The following is a 23,010-nucleotide window of genomic DNA, read 5'->3' as shown; positions in this document are numbered from 1 at the left end:
GTTTGTGGATGGTATTATAGGCTGTTGGGCGTCGCAGGGGAAGTATAAGGTTAAGGAGGTCTGGCAGGTGCTTTGGAGGAAGCAGGCTGGAGTGAATTGGACGAAGCTTATTTGGTTTCCACTTATATTCCTAAGAATGTTGCCATCGCTTGGTTTGCTTTGTTGGATAGACGACCCATGAGGGATAGGCTGTTAATTTGGGGTATGGTAGTTCAGGGAGATTGTTGTTTTTACCCTGAAGGTCTGGAATCTAGAGATCAGATGTTCATTGGGTGCAAGTACTCGAGGGAAGTGTGGAGGGGCATTTTAGAGCTATGCCAGCTACGACGAACAATTGGGACTTGGGAGCAGGAGGTCTCTTGGACAGTGGAGAAGCTAAAGGGTAAGGCTTTTATATCCACCTTGTTGACGGTTGCATGGAGCGCATATGTTTGCCATATTTAGAAGGAGCAAAATAGAAGGGTATTTGATGAAACTCTAATGAATGTGGATGAGATCATTAAAAATATAAAAGTAGAAGTTCGGTTGAGGTTCATGGGGATACCTATTAAGCAGGGATTGGTCAATGATAGGTTGCGTACAGATTGGGAGATTATTAGATTGAGATTTGTATAGGGTAGTATACTGTTGTTAAGAGCTAGAAGCATGTTTTTGTTTCGTTTCAGCTCGAGATTATTGTCTAAAGTGATAGGAATTGTGTAATATTTAAGAATTTGGAGGTAACAATATTCCTACCGTTTTAACCAAAAATACTACTATTGGGAAGAGAGTATTCCATGATAATAATATTTTTCGTGAACCAAACGCGAGAATGCAATTCCGAAAAAGATTATATCCCTTGGTAATGATTTTTTCGTGAACTAAATGCCCCCTGGGAGTATTATGAATTTAAAGTTTGTTGCCTTCTTATTTCCAAAAAAAAAATAAAAATTATTACCACCAACCTGCTCCTGTCTACTTGCTGCTTGGAGGCTCTTTTCATGGAGGTTTAGCTAAACTCAGTTTCTAAATCATTTTCCAAAAAAATTACACTATAATTTTCAAATAAAACTCAAATAAAAATTGATAATTAATTAGACTAACGTATGATTAAAGGTTCACAGCAAGAAATCAAACCCAAAAACCATGGTTAAATCCTATGTTATACAAATCATTTATATTTTCGGTTTGGTACATATGTTCTCGATTAGAGATCACTAGTGATTTAATTAGATTGGCCCAAGTGGTTATGTTTTTTTCTTTTACCCTCCCGGTTTTAAAACTTCGTATTGATTAATTCGGATCGACTTACGTTGCACATCTGACTTTGATGGGCGAGTCTTCTAGTAAGAATTTTTTTCATATACAAGAATTCAAATTCGAGACTTTAATTAAACGATATCAAATTGCTTAACACTTTAACAAACTCTACTGGTCCCAAGTGGTTATGTTCAAACCTCGCTAAGGTCTATATATTTTCCTCAATTTTCCACCATAAAAGGATGACACGTGATGCCATTTTATGCCATATCAGTTGCCACAAACGGAAGTGACCATCATGAAAGCGATATTAAAGTTTAGTGACCTCAAGGAAAGTTTTAAGAGTTTGGTGACTTAAGTGAAATCTTTCTAAAGGTTCAGGAACCACCAGTTTAGTTTACTCTAAAATAATTGATTGCGTTAATTTTAAGGGTATAGTACACAAATAGTCCTTCGATTATAGGGTGATGCTTGTTAAGTCCTTCGACTGTTAAAAGTTACAAAATAGTCATTTAACTATAGGGTATTGCTTTCTTGAGTTATCCGACTATTAAAAGTTATAAAATGATCACTCAACTATTTTTTTTGTTCCGAACTTATCATTTTCTATTAAAAATTTGACAACAATCTGAGCTGAATATTAACTTGTCGACTGAGATATGATAGTTTTTTTAGATTTTGAGATCAAATTTTATCATATCTCAGTTATTAGGTTAGTATTCAATTCAGACTGCCAACCAAATTTTTAATAGAAAATGACGAGTTTGAAACATACTAAATAGTTAGGTGACTAATTTTGTAATTTTTAATAGTCGGGGACTCAACAAAGCATCACCCTATAGTCGGGGGATCATTTATATACTTTACCCTAATTTTAATTACCGGTAATGGACTCATATCGAGAAACCTCTATGCTTTACTGCAAATACTGAAGTTTCTCCCATGGGATTATAGGAAAAAGAGTGAAAATTCTTCATGTGATGGTGGCTGCATTAACTCCTTAAGATACACGACAACGACAACAAACAGCTAGACATGAAGAAGAGAACCGAACAACGAAAAGACATGTTCTAAAAGACAATGGCTCCACTGTTTGTTGCAAGAGAAATAAGAGGCAAACAAGCTGTTTGCTCTGGGTATTTGTCTCCCTTTGGTTCCATTTCTTCTTCACAAGCTACAACAATGGCCGCCAAAACTACGACTTCAAGGTTTCCTTTTCCTCTTATCTCTCGTTCCACTAATACCACACCCCCTTCTACGACACCTCGTTCGCTTCCTAAACGGTCTCAATCTATGGACCGACGGCGAGTGTCCAAAGGAAACAATGTCAATGCTTTGGAATCATCGGTTGCAACAAAGATTTCGGTTACTTCAACGAGAAGTTTATCGGTTTCGTTCCAATAGGTGTCCTTTTCCCTTCAAACCAAGATTCAAGTGAGTGATCATGGGGAAATTCGAAGCTTGCGGATCAGCAGCTCTGGCCGGAGAGAACCCGGAAAGCGGATTCGGGTTTGAATACGTTGTCAAGAAGTTTGGATTGTGATGGTGCAAAGAAGATGTTTGAATATAATGCAATGCTGGCTAAGTCATTTCAACGAGCAATGATGCTTAATGAGAGTAGGAGGAGGGTTTCCGTGTCTCCCAAGAAAACCTCTGATACTGATTGTGTCAATGAGCCTTCTCGGGTATCATCAAATGATTTCGAAAAGAATTCAAAAGGGATGATTGGATCTCATAATATCACGGCGCAGGAGAAAGTTCGGCTTAAAACCGATAGCTCGTTAAGGCGGTTATCAGATCCAGATTCGACTAAATTCAGTCAATCAAAATGGATTTCTAGTACTAGTAGAATGTCTTCACCTATTAGGGGAGGAATAAGGACTGATCGGGTCGTTAGTTCCATTAATTTCGGTGTTCAACGGATAAAGATAGGGGAGGATCGGAATGTCGATGCACATACGATGAGGCTTCTTTATAACCGTTACTTGCAATGGAGATTTGTAAATGCAAAGGCAGATGCTGGTTTCCATGGTGCAGAAACGGGGAGCAGAGGTATGGTTATTGTTCTTAATTTATAGGCCAATGCTTCAATTTACTTTTTGTCAAACAAGCTGAACTCAAACTAGTTTATGGTAAGGATTACCTATTATGCAAGCTTATGGTACTTAGACTCGGTTTTCAGTATCGGAATATGAATATATATCTGATAAAGTATGTCGAGTTTTCGGAAAGTCATATCCATACACCCCCTAGATGCAAGCGGCAGCTTTAAGTTTTCTGTTATCGACAGTTATCTTTTCTCTTTTGAACCAGAAAAATCTGCGGAAAACTTCGGTTAGAACATCGGAGCTGCGGAATTCGGTCACCTTCAACCGAATCAAGTTAATGTTGCTAAGGCAAAGACTGAAACTGTTTTCCATACTTAAGGGACAAGTAAGATTCAAAAGCTTCATGTTTAGGAAGTATTGAATCAATAGTGCATATCCAACACTCACGTCTGTATACTAGTAGCATAGCTACGGGACATTGTGTAACACCCCCAACTCGTACCCGACCCGGATACGAGTCCGAGATGTCACATTGACTTTTTCTAAACAATATTCTTATAAAACAACAAAATATTTAGACTTATATTAAGGAAATACAATAATATACTGTTGAATTATGTTTCATTATAACAAATTTGAAGAAAAACATTTTTATGAATAGTACCCGTGAACAATGTTCCGATGCTAAAAATTTCAGAATACTACAGAGGTATCGATACCCTGCTACAGTGTACAGATACCCTTGCTACAGTAATTTCGCCCACTTAAAAGAAAATTCATAAAATTTAAAACGTTCATCACTATACATTTATCATTTACATAAATACGTTTAAAACATTATAAAAGTCGATCAGAGCGTTCGTACTAACACATTTCTTACATGCCAACACACTTTATACAACAAAATACATACTGTATTAGTTACTTCTGATATGATCTTCTAGTAGTGACGTTGTCTTTGCCACTCCTATTTCTGCTCTTCTCGACTCTTGGTACCTACATGTATATCACTTACACGCTAAGTCATATACTTAATGAGGCATAATAAAACATGTAACAATGAATTCATGAAACATGCACTCTTACCAATCGATAGTGACATTATAACGTGCATGTATCCATTACACTACAATGTATATGATCATGTCGTGCACATATGAAATTTATCCTCTTATGCAAATTTCACTTCACTTGATCTTTGTATTGCCCATGTACATTATTGAGACCAGAAGGTAAGTGAGTACACTGAGGTTGTGCACATATACTGTCACCACAGCTCGTATAAATCCCCACTAGGGGTACTGAATATTTCTCCCGAAGGACCACTTTGTCCCGAAGGATCACTAAGTAAGAAGGACCACTCCTTAAGAACCATATACATAATACAATGGACCAAATAAGTGTACCGAAGTACCACATATATGTTCCACAGAATTACATATATGTCCCGAAGGACCACGTAGAACCCTCGACTCTTGGCATGCCAATTATACCTACAACTCTCATATTAATAACATGGGCTTAAATATGAATACATTTCTCATTTTCGTATCTCTTTCATCATTTTTCATATAACACATAGGTTCACTTTCATTATTGCACATACCTGGGTTGATTCTCTTGTAATGGCGTTCGTTCACATAATACCATACTAAAGCATAAATGAATTATTCATGAAATCCCTATAACAATAATATATATATATGCATGTACATGAGTATGAAATCATGAATTCAACTATCAGAGATAGACTTGTCGCAAGTCTTATCTCCATACAACTCTATCTAGGAAATGCACTCACCTTAACCTTGCTTACTTTGACTTGATCTTAATCCTTCGATTGTTCCGGAATAGGATTACGTTCTATATCTACATAATAATACATGGATACATATCAATACACTAATAACATATCCTAATATTTCATTTCTTAAACTAAAGGAAAGGTAATTTCATTGCTTATTTGAAGTAGGCATCAGTACCCTCTATAGGGTATTGATACATCGCTCAACTGAGGTATCGGTACCCCCTGGGTATCGATACCCTAATTGTATTCTGTAAAATTTTACTTTGGATGTATCGGTACCTGTTGAATGGGTACTGATACCCCTAGCCCATAATTCACATTTTTCAGCACGAAAATTACTTCATTTCAGCTCAATACTTCATATTTCATCCCCTTTAATAATCCTAACTTGCATACACATGCTTAGCCTCACTAATATTCATTTATCCCATCTTTAACCTCAATATTCTCTCCTCTTTATTAAATTCAAGAATTATACTCAAATTTCAACATGTTCTAAATTCAATTCTAGCACTTGTTATGTTTTAACTAGATTGATGAAAAGTCAAATCCTACTTCCAATTCTACTTATGAACTCTATTTCAAGATTTCCTTCAAGAACTCCTAATCTTTAATCTCTCCTAACTCCATCATCTTTTGATTTTAAGATAACTTAAGCTTTCCTTGAACTTAGTTATCATCTAATGATCATAACCCAACTTTAAATTTAACAAGAAATCAATTAACCATAAACTCACCTTTGGTTTTATCTCCCACGCATGAAGGAAGAAGAAGGAAGAAGGAGGAAGGAGGAAGAAGGAAAAATTCTGGAGAAATCTCTCTCTTTTCCTCTTTCCCACATAAGGGAAATTAAAAATCTTTCTTGTCAAATGACCCTTTTACCCTTTAATTCATTTCATAATTACTAATAATCCTTCATAACTTATTTCCAAATAAATCATTGAACTATTCAATTATTTTACTTTAATCACCAAATTCCGTAACTTTACAATTTAGTCACTAACTCGGTATTGAGGATGTTACTCATTGGTTCTAATCCGCTTGATTTTCAACTAAATTCTGTTATAATCAATGGCTTATTTATAAGCATGGGCCATCCTCGATAATGACATGTCCGGTTCATTGCTAGGAGTAACCGAAGCATTAAAGGCTTGTACTCTTCTTCTTCCGATCGTCGAGAAACCACCAGTAAGTTCCAGTTTTCTGGTTTGCCATGCTTTCGATATACAATCTAGTAACGATTCAGCTCACAGAAAGTTGCTTCGGTTTAACTCGTAACAGATTGATATCCAGAATCTTGAGGATGCTATAGGTTCATCAGTTGATGTTATGCAGGCAATGGCATCCTCAATAAGATCAAAGGTAAATTTCACTATCACAAGATGATCATTAGATTCTTATTGTTCTTTAATATGGCACGCGAGTTTGAGTAACATGTCGAACGGTAATAACGAAGTCTTCGAACCTTAAAACGGGGACGAAAAAAGATCGGAGAACAACGGAAATTGTGACCATATATCACTTTTCCTATGCAGGTAGAGGAAACGAGTTCTTCAATGGATGAACTTGTGAATGTGAGTGCAAATGAAAAGGTTTTGCTCCAACAATGTAGAAATCTTTTGACGATGCGTTTTTGTTTCTTTTCCATGCTATTTTTTGCACTCATTTGGCTCATTGGAGATCTTTTCATTAGGTCAAGGAGTGTTGTCGAGGACACATTTAATTCAGTTAAATCTTGTCACGGGATTGGATCTGAGCGTCGTACACAAATGTTGAACATGAATAGGGGTGTAAATGAACCGAGTTTGAACGAAAAAGGTTATGTTCGTGTTCGTTTGTTTATTTTTTAAGGTGTTCATGTTCGGTTCATGTTCGTTCATTTATTTTTTAAGGTTTTTATATTCGGTTCGTGTTCATTTCAATTTTTAGTATCGTGTTCGTTTATTTATTTTTTGAAGGTATTCGTGTTCGTTTATTTATTGTTCATGAACATATTCGTGAATGTGTTCGTTTATATGTTCAAGAACATATTGGTTAGTATTAGTTTATCGTTCATTTATATGTTAAACTTTTATTTTTACCCTTTTCAAGCTAAAGAAAAATGGTAAAATTATGCCACTAGTGCTTAAACTCTTTAAAATTCACAGTTTAAATTTTAATTTTTTATCATGTGTTCAATTTAGTCACTATCTTCACCAATATTTAAAATGTAAAAAAAGGAAAATCGGGTAAACGAGCTTGTTCATGAGCATAAATAAACGAGTCCATAAACGAGCTTGTTCATGAACATAAACGAACCGAACACACATCTATTTGTGTTCGTTCGTTTATTAAATGAACATATTTTTTTGTTCATACTTGTTTATTTAACTTAACAAACAAACATTATTTGAATGGTTCACGAACAGTTCATCAAATATCCTATTGATTTACACCCCTAAAAATGAATATTTCAAGAAATTGAAATGTCGGAAGAACATAAATGTATTATTATCAACAGTTGAACATCGCATGTAGAATTGATTGTACTCTACTATACATCTCAATTACTAACATTAAAATCGAGCCCGTGTTTTTACGACGGCCGGTAGTGACGATAATATCAGGTAAAATGAAGATTCGAGCGAACATGATTAAATACCTAAATGTCAAATATAAACAGTGACGAAATTTGGTGAAAGAGTTTGAAGGGGGAAATTTAAAATTTAAAAAATTTAGAAGTTTAAATTGAGATTTTTAAATTTTTTTGAAGGTTTAGTTTATAATTTTTCAAAAAATTAGGGTCTAACTATAATTTTTAAAATTTTGAGAGGCTTAATGATAAGTTTTAAAAATTATGAGAGGGGATATAATTAAGAACATTAAAAAAATTATATTTAAGTTTAAATTTCTAAAAAATTTAAGGGTCACTTTTTTTTTTTAATTTTGGGGACCATGGCCCTCTCTAGTCTAATTTGTGTTTCGCCCTGAATATAAATATACAAAGCGAGCAGTTTAATTACAAAGTATGTTAACGTTAAATCCATGCGCGTGATTTTTCGATATATGTTATTTTAATATATTTTAATATTAATTCAAATATGTTATTTTAATCAAATTGATCAAATTAAATTTTAAATACCTTTATTAAAAACCATATAATCTATGATTTTTTTTATTTTATTAAAAATTAAAAAAATATTTATTTTAATTTATCGTAATTTGATTATCATATTTTATAGAGTTAATTGCATCATATGTTCTTAAACTATAACTCTCATTTTAAATTGGTTCCTAAATTTTTGAATGTTCTAATTTCATCCTCAAACTATGACTCATGCTATAAATTAGTCCTTAAATTTTTGAACATTTTAAGTTCATCCTTAAACTGTGACTTTCTTCCTAAATTGGTCCCCAAACTTTTGAATATTCCAATTTCATCCCCAAATTCATCCAAATATATAATTAGTTTCAACTATAGTTTAACCTAAATTTTATTTTTTTACAAACATATAATAATATAAATTGACCTAACGGTTTTATTAATAAGGGATGTGATTAGTATATACAGTTTGAGATGAAATTGGAATGTTCAAAAAGTTTAGAGATCAATTTATAATGAAAGTCATTGTTTGGGGATGAAATTGAAATGTTCAAAGGTTTGAGGATTAATTTAGAATCATAGTCATAGTTTAGGGATAAAATTAAAACGTTTAAAGTTTTTAAGGACCAATTTGAAATGAGGGTCATACTTTGAGGATATGTGATGCAATTAGCTCTATTTTGTAAAAATCAAAGAATTTCAAAATTACCAAATTAGAATACAAAAATTATATCAACAACTTATACATGGACTAATAATGTAATTTAACCGCAAAATATTTATAACAGAAGAAAATGTAAAAATAGTTTATCGATGTAAGTTACTGTTCATAAAGCTAATCAAAGCTTCGATATTTATTTCAACTCAGATCTTTCCTTCTCTGTGTCTTGATCTTATGCTTGACCTTAAACCCTAGTTAATTTTCACCTTAACCCACTTCTAAAATCGGTTACGGAATCGAATTTATCAAGTGATTCAATCTCGTGCTTGATCGCTTATCTTTGCAATGGTGGTCTGCAAATGCCGCAAGGTATGTTTTCTTTAATCAATCTGTATGAAATATTTGATCACTTGATAAATTTCGTTGCTACTATCAGCATTGTGGATTTATATTTCTTGCTGGTGATTTATTATTATTATTATTGTTTCTTTTTCTTGAGAAATATGGTTGGAAGTCATAATTCATCGCTGGAGGTTTTAGATCTATCAAAATATGCTTTTATCGCCTTAAAGAATTTAGCATTTTTCTTCAGATCTTCGTTGTCTTAATTATAGAGCTTATTAATTAAATATGCGAATTTGAAATGAATGAATCGAACAGAGGGGGACACTGACCTTGATGTTGGGAGGTTCAAGTGGAATGTTGCTTGTTATGTTATGCATATACTCTAATTTTTTTAGAAAAGTGTGTTGGAAGGTTCAAGTGGACTGTCGCTGGAATTTTAGATCTATCAAAAAAAATGTTTATTGTCTAAAAGAATTTAGGACTCTTTCTTGTCTTAATTTTGGAGTTTACTCATTGGAAAATGTGGGTTTGACTACTTTAATGGATGAATTGAACAGAGGAGATGTTGACCTTGATATTCAGAGGGTTTAAGTGGAATGTAGCTTGTTGGTATTAGGTTACTTGTGTGTATCGCATAGGTTAAATTTTAGAGATGATGTTTCGTTGAGATCAAGATTTGAGATATATTCGTTTATCATCTAAAGAATTTAGAACTTTAAGATCTTTGTTGTCTAAATTTTGGAGTGTATTAATTGGAAAATGTGAATTTGATTACTTTAATGAATCAATCAAAGAGAGGGAACATCGTTGACCTTGATATTTGGTGGGGGTTCAAGTGGAATGTGGCTTGTTATGTTATGAATTTACAAGCTTGTGTTGCATAGGATAAATTTTATAGTTGATGTTATTTGGTTGAGATCAAAGGCTTGCAAATTTCTCATCATGTAAATATCCATTTTTCCTTTCGGTGTTTCAGGCAACAAAGTTATATTGTTTCGTGCACAAGGTCCCTGTTTGTGGAGAATGCATCTGTTTTCCTGAGCACCAAATATGCGTGGTAAGTTATAACATTCTGGTCATTTTGCACGCAAAACTGTATTTCCAAGCACTTTGGTTGGCTTAAATGAAAAACTGGTTGTGCTTCAGCAACTATGAGAAAACAAGGGAGTGAAAACAAAACTAATCCTATTTATACTTGAAATTTGAAAAAGTAGGGAGTGGCGTGCAGAGTTGAACTTCTCTTGTAAAAGCAATTTTCTAGTCATTAACTGATTTGTGGTTGATGTACAACTTTTCTGCAACTATATGTCTTTGGGATATATTAGATTTGTTAATAAAATTATATTTACTTTATGATAATCTCTACGTCCAATTGTATGCAATATCATGAAAAATGTTTTTGTAGTAATCTGGCTCTGTTTATTTCAGTGTCTTGAAACAATTTCATATGAGTATTGTATAGAATGGTGTTCTGTAGTTTATATTTGTTTTTTTCTTCCCACTTTGCTTTAGATTCGTACTTACTCAGAATGGGTAATAGATGGAGAGTATAACTGGCCTCCCAAGTGTTGCAAATGCCAAGCTGTGCTTCGGGAGGGGGATGGCTCTGAAACTACTCGGTTGGGTTGCTTAGGTATGTGTTTATGCTGATGTGGATACTACCTCTAGTGTCTTTTTGGGGGGTTTGCAGAAAGCATGTGTGACTCGTGCTGTTTATTCTTATTTTATATTTTTGCTTCTCTAGATGTCATACACACAAATTGCTTAATTTCACATGTCAAAACCTTTCCTCTGCACACTGCACCCGCTGGCTATACTTGTCCTTCATGTTCTACATCTGTAAGTTTTCTAATCACCGTGAATCAGCTGTCTCCTAGCAACATGCTTATGTTTAGTATTGTTTCAACTGATAAATATGAGTTCGCAAAATTGATTATAACACGATTCTTGAACCTTTCAGGTAGTTGGAAGCATCTAGATGCTAAATGTGTCTATGCTTGAAAACATTGATGGATAACAGATCGTTAACAGTGATAAAACTATTTGATGCTGTTTGCTTCTGCTTTTGGAGCTAGTCATATAAGTAGTTAGTGGACTAAAACTATTTTGCTGATTAGCATTTTTCTGATAATTTTCACTATATTTATTTGAAAATTTTCCATGGCATAATGGAAGCAGAGGTTGATATTAATAACGGAACAAAATGTAAATGAGATTATCAATTTGTTTATTGATCGATATGCTTGTATTATAGCTGTTATCTGGATGGTCTTGGTTATAACTTACGTCTGTAAGTATTTGTTCTTTGACTTGCCTCATTTTTCAATGGTCTCTTGCCCAGATATGGCCTCCCAAGAGTGTTAAAGATTCAGCATCCCGTCTTCATTCACTGCTGAAGGAGGCTATCTTGCAGGTTAGTTCACACTCAATTTCCGCTGCTTCAGAAAAAAAAAATGCTCCTTCTAAATGTAATGTGAACTTTAGATATCTTTTTTCTTTTGATATTTTTCTTATCAATATTTTCTTTTGCATTTTCGTAAGTACATCCTTTTCTTCATTATCATATTGCCAGTCAGTGCTTCCATATTCATACCCTTTCCACTTGCTAGTTGCTACTTGTAAATTATAGTACAGTTTCTATACTTTTCAGCATGTGTTGGTCAAGCTTTATTTTGGCCTTTCAGTGTGGTTAACATGGAAGTTTAGGGATTTAACTGTTACCCCGGTAGAGGTTTCCAAAATTGATGCCATGAATTCTGTTAAGGAAAATTTTCCTGTCAAACGTATTGATCAGCAGAACCAGCTGTTCCCAATGAAAATTAATGTAAAATGTAGCCATAGTAATCTATAGCAAAACCTTTTCTTTCCTTGTCCACTAAAAGCATTGAACTATGAAATAGATTCTTAAATCTCATTCCAAAGCTATTTCAAGCTTATAAAACTCAAATTCAGCCACTAGAATGTTGAAGATCCCAGTGTGTGCGGTGGCTACTCAATCTTTTGACATTTCTAAATGCCCAAGGTCATTGACTGCCTCTGAAATTAACATCTAAATATTATCCTTAAGAAGTGTTCCAAAGAAAAAAGTGATTTGGAATGACTGGAGATTTGACATGCTCTGTTGCATCTTTATAATGGGCATTTCATTTTAGCTTGAAATGATATATGATTAGAGTTCTATCAATATTCATATATGCTTAAATAAATTTTATACGACTTAAGTTGCTAATGTACAGACTGGCATGGAGAAGAATTTGTTCGGAAATCATCCTCCACCTGCATTTGCTTCAGATCCACTGATGAACATAAACTCTACCGGAAGAAGGGAGGATGGTGGGAATTCATCACCTGCTGTGTCAAAAGATGAAGGATACTCGGCTATTGGAGGACCTTCTAAACTTACGGTGACCGAAATAACCGAGATAGATGGTCCTAGTTTGGCTGAGAATTACACGAAAACCTCTAGTCCTGTTGGTGTAAGTTTTATTTTTGTTAATTGTTGGATGCGTACTAAGTTGTTCGAGTCATATTTTGGTTTGCCTGCTTGTACGTGTCAATTCTCGTAAGTTAGCTTTTTGTCTTCTTAACTTGGGTGTCCTGCTCCATGCTGCCATGTAACCCAGCTTGTGGCTACAACACGTAAGAGTACAGTTCATGTTGATAAACAAAATCCAGAAATCTCATATTATGCCGACGATGAAGATGGAAATCGTAAAAAGTACTCTCGAAGGGGTAAGTTATAAAAAGCCTTTGTTCATGGTGCCATTTATTTTATGCTCTGATCTCAAATTCGTGTTTCATATTATTATTTTTATAATTTATTGTTGTAGGTTCACTACGTCATAAGTTTCTCAGATCATTGATTCCCTTCTGGTCTAGTGCATTACCTACTCTACCGGTGACTGCACCTCCACGTAAAGACGCAGATGATGGCCCTGAAGGTCGGTTGAAGCATCAAAGGTCAACACGGATGGATCCTCGAAAAATCCTTCTTGTCGTGGCAATCATGTAAGTCTGCACTTTTCTTTATCTTCTGTATATTTGCGCCAATGCAATGCACGCGCAGATGTACCTTGCACATGCATGTATTTGCCCTTTTCTTATAAATACGCATTTCCCTTTGTGCTTATGCAATGCATCTTTGCTTATGAGATACCAATTAAGAGGGTGAGATCAAAATAATGGGTGAAAAGGTCACTGAAAATTGTGCAAGTAGATATGGTATTTGGATCTCGGGTAAAATACACTAGAGGGTCAGTGAACTAAAGCTCAAGTGATCATTTTGGTTCCTGAACTTTCAGAAGTTATAAAATGTTGATTAAATTTATCTAACCGTTATAAAACGGTCATTAAATTTTATTGAATTACCTCAAAAGGTCATTAACTTTATCAAACTTTTACACATTATTGTGACGGATCTTATGGTTGGTAGGGAGATTCGGGTTTAGGGTTTAAAGTTTAGTGATGGATCATAGAGTGCGGACAGTGGCGGACGTGCATGTGCCCACCTTGAATCCGAATTTCTTTATGTTAGTTGTTTATTTTGCTAATGGTGCTTATCCTAAAATTTTATGTGTCCGTCTCATATGATTTTTTTTTATTATTAATACATGTGTGCTCACTCTAAAAAAATATTTCTAGATGCGCCACTAAGTGCGGATGTGTCTCGACCAACTTGGGAAAGAAAATACTTGTATTTGAAAACAATGAGAATACATGTATTTGAATACACGTAAGTGTATGATTTGTGTTATGCAGGGCGTGCATGGCGACAATGGGTATTCTGTATTACAGAATCGCGCAAAGGTCTCTAGGCGAGGGACTGGTGGAGGAGGAGGAGCCGCCGGTAGTAACTAATTAAAATTCTACTGTCAGCCGTTGGATTTAAGCACACTTGTCATCTGAATGTCTTTGTACCAACTTCGGATTTAATTACAGTTTATTTTGAAACACAACACAAAACATTCTATCTTCTCATCACTAATATATAAATTTCCATATGAAACACGAAACGTGACATGTATTACCATATCCACTCACATCTCTTAAATAAATTTAGAGTTAATTGCATCACATGCACTCAAAATATAATTATCATTTTAAGTTGGTCCCTAAACTTTTAAATATTCCAATTCCATCCTTACATTATGACTATCATTCTAAGTGAGTCCTTAAACTTTCAAACATTTCAATTTAATACTCAGCCTATGACCTTCATTTTAAATTGGTCTTCATACTTTTTAAACATTTCAATTGTATACCAAACTATACGTATATACTATCACATCTCTTGTAATGAAATCGTTAGACCAAATTATATCATTATATGTTTGAAAAAAATTAGATTAAATTATAGTTGAAACTAATTACACATTTTGATAAATTTGGGGATGAAATTGGAATATTCAAAAGTTTGGGGAAATTTAGAAAGAGGGTCGTAGTTTAAGGATAAAATTAGAATGTTTAAAAATTTAAGGACTAATTTGGAATGAGAATCATAATTTAGGGATGAAATTAAAATATTTAAAAGTTAAAGGACCAATTTAAAATGAGAGTTATAGTTTGAAGACCTATGATGCAATTAACTCTTAAAATTATATTATGAGTTACTCAAAATCCATCAAAGGGTTTAAGTGGTTAAAAAAAATGTTCTCTCTAGAAATTTTGAATTCGAACAGTTGTGTTTGCATGGTGTGTATATGTTGTTAATTAATTAAGAATATTATGAATAAATACATCTTATTATCATTCCATACTACTCCAAATATATATATATATATCGAAAAAATAATATTATAAATGTTAAGACGATGAATCTTGAAATTATATTTAAAATTTTAAAAGATAAATAAATAAAACATTTATCATCTTAAATTTTGTGGAATTCATTTTTCATCGATAATATATCAAATAATAATTTAAATATATACAATTGATTATAATATTTGTAGAAATCAAATTTGAATAAGAATGAATTTTTTATCATTATAAACACCAATTAAAGACCTTAATCTTATATCAACAATAAGTGGGTCTAATGAGATAAACCACTAGATTCCTTAAGTAAGGTCAATAGTTCAAACTTTAACGTTTGCGAATAGAGCAAACTAGGTTGGAGGGTCACCCTTACCTCTGCAATACCGATCTTGACTAATCGGTCAATAGATCAAATACCATTGATTAATTAAAAAAAACGTAATCCTATTCATGCAATTTAAGATATAGCCAAACTTTGAAATAGTAATAGAAATACGACGAAAGAAACTTTTGCTTCATAATTACGACATTAATCTTTAGTTTAATTTATTATATCCTTTTTTAAAAAAAATACAAATCGTCATAAACACAGTCAATTTCTTTAATGCAATATTATACATGTATATGAATTACATACGTACACATAACATAACCTCATCACAATCGCAATGTATCAAATAATTATCCGGGCAAAACACAGCTTCCGGAGATTTAGGATCTGGAAAGAAAAACAAAACTCTTAGATGCTGCAGTCATAAACACAGCATGATTATGGTGTTTATAATGAACAAATGGCTACTTCGATTCTCGATTTCGTTTTTGACTGATACAGTCAGTATCGGTAACATCGATGCTAGAAAATCTAATTGAACAAGGGCATAACAAGAACCGTATCGAACCTGAATGATCCTAACTCTGAAAAATGTTGGGAGTTTACTTCTTCATGCTCGATCGCTTTCGCTCAAGTGGTTCGGAATTTCCACTTCACTATCCAGAGGCATGTACTGTGCCATTATAGCTCTGATTTCGGAATCCATGTACGACTACAGAAGTAACAGAACAAGAAAACATTAGGCAAAAGAAACCCATCTATGCTGTACATATAGATATAGAAGAAAATCCCATAGTGTGGCTTGCCAATCAAACACCTTCATTCCCATGCACTTCGAATCAAAACCAAGCCTTCCCGTAAAAGGACTCGGTTAGAAAAGTCACTTTCTTTGCCAACCAACATGGAGTTCAGAGCTCATATTGTAGGCTTATTTTATAATGTAATGCATCGACTTACCCTTAATCGGTATTTGTAAACAAGATAGGCGCCGCCACCAGCCATTGCCAAACCGATGAAAATGACCCATATAGCAGCCCATGCTGATCTTACTTCGGTATGGGTCTTACCTGAGATAGAACAAGGGTTTGATATCAAAACACTAATGGCTGAATATTCTGAATAGAATTGGTTCGAGTTGTAAATCCCAGATCTGCCAACTCACTTATGCAGGTATCATGGTCCCTGATATACAGAAGATCTCCACTGCATGTGCATTCGTAACTTCCCCAAGTATTCTTGCAGCTACATTCAGGGCACTGACAGGCTTTCTTCTCATTGCATTCATCAATATCTGCATGATGGACAAGGCAGAAATATAAAATTGATATAACATTCTCATATAACTCGGACTCGGATGAAAGTGTCGGATATGGTACTTTTTCCTACTTTTTTTCATGCATTTGGAGTCCTAAAAGGGTCATATCTCCATACCGATCGCCGTAATTGTGTTGGGTAAAGTGTTGGCCATGGATATTTCAAGAAAAATGAAAACTTGGAACAACATAGAAACATAAAAATCGAGTTTCATACAAGTTTCATCTTAAGAATGAAGTAGGTGCTTTCAAGATGTCCCGTAGTGGACAGGTTCTCACTCCACATGGCCTATTGGTGAAAATAATTCAACTCAAACCAGGTTTTGATTTTTGAGATCCTAATTACAGCCGGAGCCAATATACAAGGATGGAACCAGGATTAACTCTCCGTCACTGGCCATGCATACATACATACATACACATATATATTCATTCAAGGCTCACCTTGGCAACTGTTGATACCATCACCTTTAAATCCTGGAGGACACTTGCATTTAACATCTGCTTTATCCTGTTCAGATCCTTGATCAGAACATAAACTTATTTTCACAAGGAAGAATAAACGAAAAATGGAAGGAGCATGTAAATGATAAACTCAGCTACTAACCAAACACGCAGAGTATGCAATTCCATGCCGTGACTCATGCCAACAACCTCCATTATTAACCCTGCACCTTCCAGGCCCACCAGCTGAATGAAAAGAAGAAACACAATACGAGTAAAATAAAAATCCATGTTAATCGGACTCAATTGTGAGTGTTGGACATGGGAATGTTCAATTTCCACAAAATAAATTTCATGTATTTAGGGAGTCCTTTTATGATCATATCTCCATATCCATGTTTGGATACATATCGTACACAGTAATAAAGTCCTTTATCAAGAAGAAAGCTTCAATGCTCTTTATCAAGCATATGCAAACACATAATAGTCAATATGGGGCTTCAAAACGAAACACAAGTCACAAAAACCAAATCAAGCTTTTCTCACAATGTGGAATAGGCTACATACTATGTTACTCAGACTCGAGTGTCAGTATCAAACACGGATATGCATCCGGCACGGGTTATGCTTATTTAAAAAAAATATTTAGAGAGTCCATAGACGGTTATATTTCCGTATCTATGTCCAAATATGTGCCAGACATGAGCGTTGGATATAATAGGTACCTCAGTTAAAATGATGAGTTAGGGAAACATACGCTACGTGCATCCTATAATATGCCCATATCGATGGCATGAATCACAACCGAACATTAACTAGGTAACTTAACACTCTAAACATTAACTTTGAAGTAAAAGCTTTATCTGTGCAAATAAAATGATCAATAATAGAATCTTGATTCTCACGTTCACAGTGATTATAACCATCTCCTTTGAATTGCACACCATTAACCAAAGGACATTCGCAAATTCTTCCTCGAAACGTATCCTATGAAGCAAATCAAATTTCATATAAGTTCATGATGTCATAAGCATTTAGAGAACCTTTATAAAAAATGTTTTAATTCATACCTTGCAGGCTGTGAGATTCGCTGCATTATCTTGCCAACAACCACCATTGTTTTCCAAGCATTCGTTCGTCTCCACATCTGCAACAGAAGTAACAGCTGTAACTCGTGTTTCAACTAACAACTGGACAGTAACTTAAACCAACACTTCACTTCTAAGAGCCTAACCTAGGCTATGTTACTCAGGCTCAGGTGTAAGAGTTGGATATGAGCATATGTCTGACTCAGATATGTACAATGCTTTTAAAGTTTTTCCATGTATTCAGAGCATCCTTAGAGGGTCATATACCCATAATCAAATCTGAAAATGAGTCAGAAACATAGATCCTCTGAATCTTTGGCAGAAGTGGACATCTCACAACACAAATTCACTCAATTTTCCCATGGAATCTCATGACCACACAGCAAAACCTAAGTGGAAAGAGACTAAAATACTTTGTAAGAAAATATAACATGAAAAACACACCACTAGTTAAACAAGCAGCCGGTTCAGTAGTCTCCTCAAAGCCAGCACAAATGGCCTTCAAAACAGCACCTTTGGCCAGCTTTCCTGCATGCAAATATGTCAGAAAAGGAAAACTCCCAAAATGTTATCTGGGAATACCTGCGTGTATGCCAACCTCGATACTGGTGATTGTTGACAACAAGTGTTGGCAACATCGTCACATCACCTCTAGATCCTTTCCCCACCTATAAAAATGTTTGGATTAGAAAGCTTTTCCAAGATTAACAGCTTCAAAAGGTCGAATATGACAACAAATCCATAACAAAGGAGTAGTAAAACATAAATGTCTGAGCATGAGAGTGTTACTTGGGCATCTTGTTCTTCTTTTAGAACTGGATTATCCTCATCAGCATCAGGATCTCCCATACACTTTTCAATCTTTTTACCATCAAGCCCTGGATGAATGACAAAAGAACATCATCAGTCAGTCATAACTAGTTTCCGGCAATATTTTGATTCTTGACAGTGCTATTAGAAACAATTTTAAGTCAAATATAGGATTCTTTTAATTAACTGATTACCAAGAGATCTGATAACGCTGTCTGCACATTCCTTGTTATATTTTTTCTCCTTCATGGGGCATCGTATTTGAAAGTCTGTCACATAGTCCCACCACACCCAAGGCCTATTGGTCTCATTTGCCACTCTGAAAACACAAAGCTGTCTTAAGTTCTCGATAACAACATCTTTTCCATCATAACCCGAGCTAAAATCTTGTTCAGGATCCGGTGCACAATATCTTCCATGGTTGATGCATTGAGATTTGCACTGTTGGCTTAGGGTGAAAGCTTGAGGGCAGTACCAGGTTATATAATGGGGTGTGAATTGAGTATAGCCGCCTTTTTCGAGTATCTGAGCAACACCCTTGAAGTCCTTCACAAATCCCATCAATATATCACACTTAAATCCACATTCATCATTGCTGTTGGTCCATAACTCATACTCAACACGGTCATCAGGGTGCGGTACAGCCTCTCGCCAATCGAGATTAACATTGACCATATCCCCACCACTGATTGCCTTCTTTAGAGTATCACCGAAAGTTTTTTCGACAAGGGCAGATGGAATCGTTATATTTTCAATGTATTTTGCAGAAGAACGAACCTCTTCAGGTGTGTCCATGGTTATTAATGCTTCTTCAATATCATCCGCAACGAGCATTGCAGAAGCACCAGCCTGCTGTACATTCCAAACCTTTAAAGCAAAGAAGCAATCTGGAAAATAATACAAGAAAGTAAGGTTCTCAATGCAGACTTGGTATGGGGAAGGGGGGGTTGAGAACTAGAGAAAGATTAGATGCAGGACCATAACTTAAACATGTTCTTCAACGTACAACATCATGACTTCAGATTATCCTCATCTCTTTATGAGTTTAATCTGTTTGTAGCAATGCAACTAAAGTATCTAATATGGAGGTAACTATAAGTCATTATCATGAAATGCTTAGGCCACCAGCGATTTCCAGCATCTTGAAACACATAGTTGTAATCATACATCTATTTGAGAACCAATCTAACTCAAATCATACACTCTAAATCTATGCTACCAAAGCCTAATTTTTTTCATGCATTTGGAGGATCTATGGAAAGTCATATACTCCCATACTCATATCTGGATATGGGTCTACCAAAGACATTACAAGAAGAAACATATCTCGGAACAACTTTTGTTGAAACCTATAAAGGTGAACCCTATGAAATAATAAGGAAATAGATTATAAAAAACCCTCAAATTTCAGAAAACAACTACTAGGATAAAAAGAAAAAAAGACATCCTACCAGGCGACTTAATCAGGCTAAAACAAGCAAGTTAATATATAAATAAATATGTGAATTCTCAATCAGCCAAATCAAACAAACTACAAAACTCAAAAGCTATGGACTGATAAACCTAAACTTCTTCAAATGAATTAATGAATCACACACACACACACACACACACACACACACATATATATATATAAATTTCACCTAAATCCAAATGGGTAATAGTAATTAATTAAAACTCAAATCCCAAGCTAACGATTAAATTTTTGCCTGAAAAGGAATAAAACCTTAAATCAACCAAACACGACAGATTAAACGTTAAACCCAATATTAAAGAAAAAATCCCAATTTGAAACAAATCAAATTAGCCCCCCCCCCCAAAAAAAAACACAAAAGTTCCTCATCAGTCATCCTACAACAGACAAATTATAGCTTAAATAAAAAAAAATACCAGACTATTTTTTTATAATTAAAAGGCTAAATGATGAAAAGGGTACCTCCACGATCGACCAAAACAAAATTAGGAAAAGAACCAGGCTTGGATTTGTATGAAATGCCGAACTCGTCAAAGCTCTTACAAGCCTTTCGGTTTTCCTTAGGATAAACCAAAGCACCAGCCAGCCATGCTTCCACCATATTGAGGTACCCCGAAGTTCCCAATTGCACTGACGTAGGTTCCTTTAATCTTCTCCGGCGACGTCACCTTCAAGCTGCTCTTTTCCACCACGAATCTCGCGTGGCCATTCCCTATCAAAAACAACAACGTAAACCATTGAAGAAGATGATGGAATCTTCGTGGCTCCATCTCGGTTTTTAATTTTTATTTTCAGGGATTTGGATTTGATGAGTTTCAAGGACGTTACTGAATAAAACGAAGATGAAGATCGTGTGTGAAAAAACATGTAAGAATCTATAAATGGTTAAATGCTGGGAGAAATCTTTGATTTTTCAGAGAAACATTTTATATTTTTATTCGTTGAAATGATTAAAAATGATCAACAAGTGCAATTTGGACACGATGCAAAACAGAATTTCAGTCTGAGATTTGAAAGGAAGATCATCATAATTCGTAAGTTCTTCTAAAAAGGGTAAAGTGCACAAATAGTCCCTAGACTATAGGGGTTTTTTTAGTCCATAGACTATTAAAAGTTACAAAATGGTCCAAATATTATAAGGTGTTGCTTTGTTGAGTCATTCGATTATTAAAAGTTACAAAATGGTCACCCGACTATTTATTATGTTTCAAACTCGTCCTTTTTCGTTAAAAAAATTATGGTAGTCTGAGTTAGATGTTAACCTGGTGACTGATATATGAATTTTTTTTTAGATTCATAGATCAAATTTTATCATATCTCAGTCATCAGGTTAACATCCAACTCAAACTACCGTTATTTTTAACGAAAAAAGACGAGTTTGGAACATAATAAATAGTCAAGTAATCATTTTGTAACTTTTAATAATCGAATGACTCAACAAAACAATATTCTATAGTCGTTGGACCATTTTGTAACTTTTAATAGTCAAAGTTAAAGTATAAAATTAAACTGCCGCAAGCTTAGGGTAATTTTCAAGACAATCACTAAATTATATGACCGCTTCTATTTTGACCACTGAACTAAAAATCAATTTAACCATCCAAGTATTAAGTAAGCATGAGGATTAATAGTGTAAGGGTATGTTTGTTTCCCGTAATTTGAATTACGGAATTGGTTTTCTCCGAATTCCCGTGTTTGTTTCACGTAATTCGTTTTTCGGAAAATGTTTTCCCGTGTTTGTTTCACGTAATTCGTTTTCCGGAAAACGTTTTCCCGTGTTTGTTTCACGTAATTCGTTTTCCGGAATGTAATTCATTTTCCTAGTAACAGAATTTCCTTTGTGTTTTCTGTAAAATGACTTACGGATTCATTTTCCGTAAGTCATTTTCCGAACTTTTCACTTCAAAGCAAAAATACTCAAAATAATTTTATTTTATGAATTTAATATTAATAAAATATTTTAATATCATTTTCATCAAAATATTTAAAATATATTTATTAATATTTATAATAATATAATATTATATTTTTAATATTATATAAAATAATCAATTATATTATAATAATATAAGATATTATATTTTTATTTTAATAATATATAATAAATTTTTTTATATATTTAATAATGAATAATATTATTTATATATTTCAATAATATTTTAGTAAAGATATTAAAATATACTAATTAATATTTTTAAAATATAATATAGTACTATTACTTTAATAAATAATTTATTGAAATATAATTTTATAAATTATATTAATTATTTATATATTTCAATAATATTTTCAATATTATTTATATATTTCAATAATATTTTAGTAATTAATATTTTTAAAATATAATATAGTACTATTACTTTAATAAATAATTAATATAATTTATAAAATTTTATTTCACTAAAATATACCGAAAAAATGTTTAAATAACATCTTCCAAACATCATAAAACGTTTTTCAGATGTTTTCCAGAAATGTAATTCATTTTCCAGAAATGTAATTCATTTTACAGAAATGTAATTCATTTTCCAGAATTCAAATTCCAGTAATTCATTTTCTGGAAAACCAATTACAACTAAACAAACAGACCCTAATTGTATAATTTTACTTA

General features: G+C 33.8%; 1 protein-coding gene and 2 pseudogenes across 1 annotated transcript; 2 read left to right on the top strand and 1 right to left on the bottom strand.

Moving 5' to 3' along the window:
- The first annotated feature begins 177 nt into the window (after positions 1-177).
- Positions 178-6,870, top strand: LOC120160567 (annotated as a pseudogene).
- A 2,169-nt stretch (positions 6,871-9,039) lies between these two features.
- On the top strand, positions 9,040-14,094 carry LOC120160146 (zinc finger protein-like 1). Its single transcript, XM_039170584.1, has 9 exons — positions 9,040-9,206; positions 10,159-10,239; positions 10,695-10,815; positions 10,927-11,021; positions 11,524-11,595; positions 12,419-12,658; positions 12,806-12,914; positions 13,013-13,190; positions 13,941-14,094. The coding sequence occupies exons 1-9, from the start codon at positions 9,183-9,185 to the stop codon at positions 14,041-14,043; spliced, it is 1,023 nt and encodes a 340-aa protein (XP_039026515.1). The 5' UTR covers positions 9,040-9,182; the 3' UTR covers positions 14,044-14,094.
- Positions 14,095-15,800: 1,706 nt separating this feature from the next.
- On the bottom strand, positions 15,801-21,235 carry LOC120160720 (annotated as a pseudogene).
- Positions 21,236-23,010: the final 1,775 nt, after the last annotated feature.

Source organism: Hibiscus syriacus, unplaced genomic scaffold (genome assembly GCF_006381635.1).
Source record: "Hibiscus syriacus cultivar Baekdansim isolate YM2019G1 unplaced genomic scaffold, ASM638163v2 tig00111392_pilon, whole genome shotgun sequence".
NCBI classification, from domain to species: Eukaryota; Viridiplantae; Streptophyta; class Magnoliopsida; order Malvales; family Malvaceae; genus Hibiscus; species Hibiscus syriacus.
Note: the sequence above shows the minus strand (reverse complement) of the source record. Positions and strands in the feature narration are given on the sequence as shown.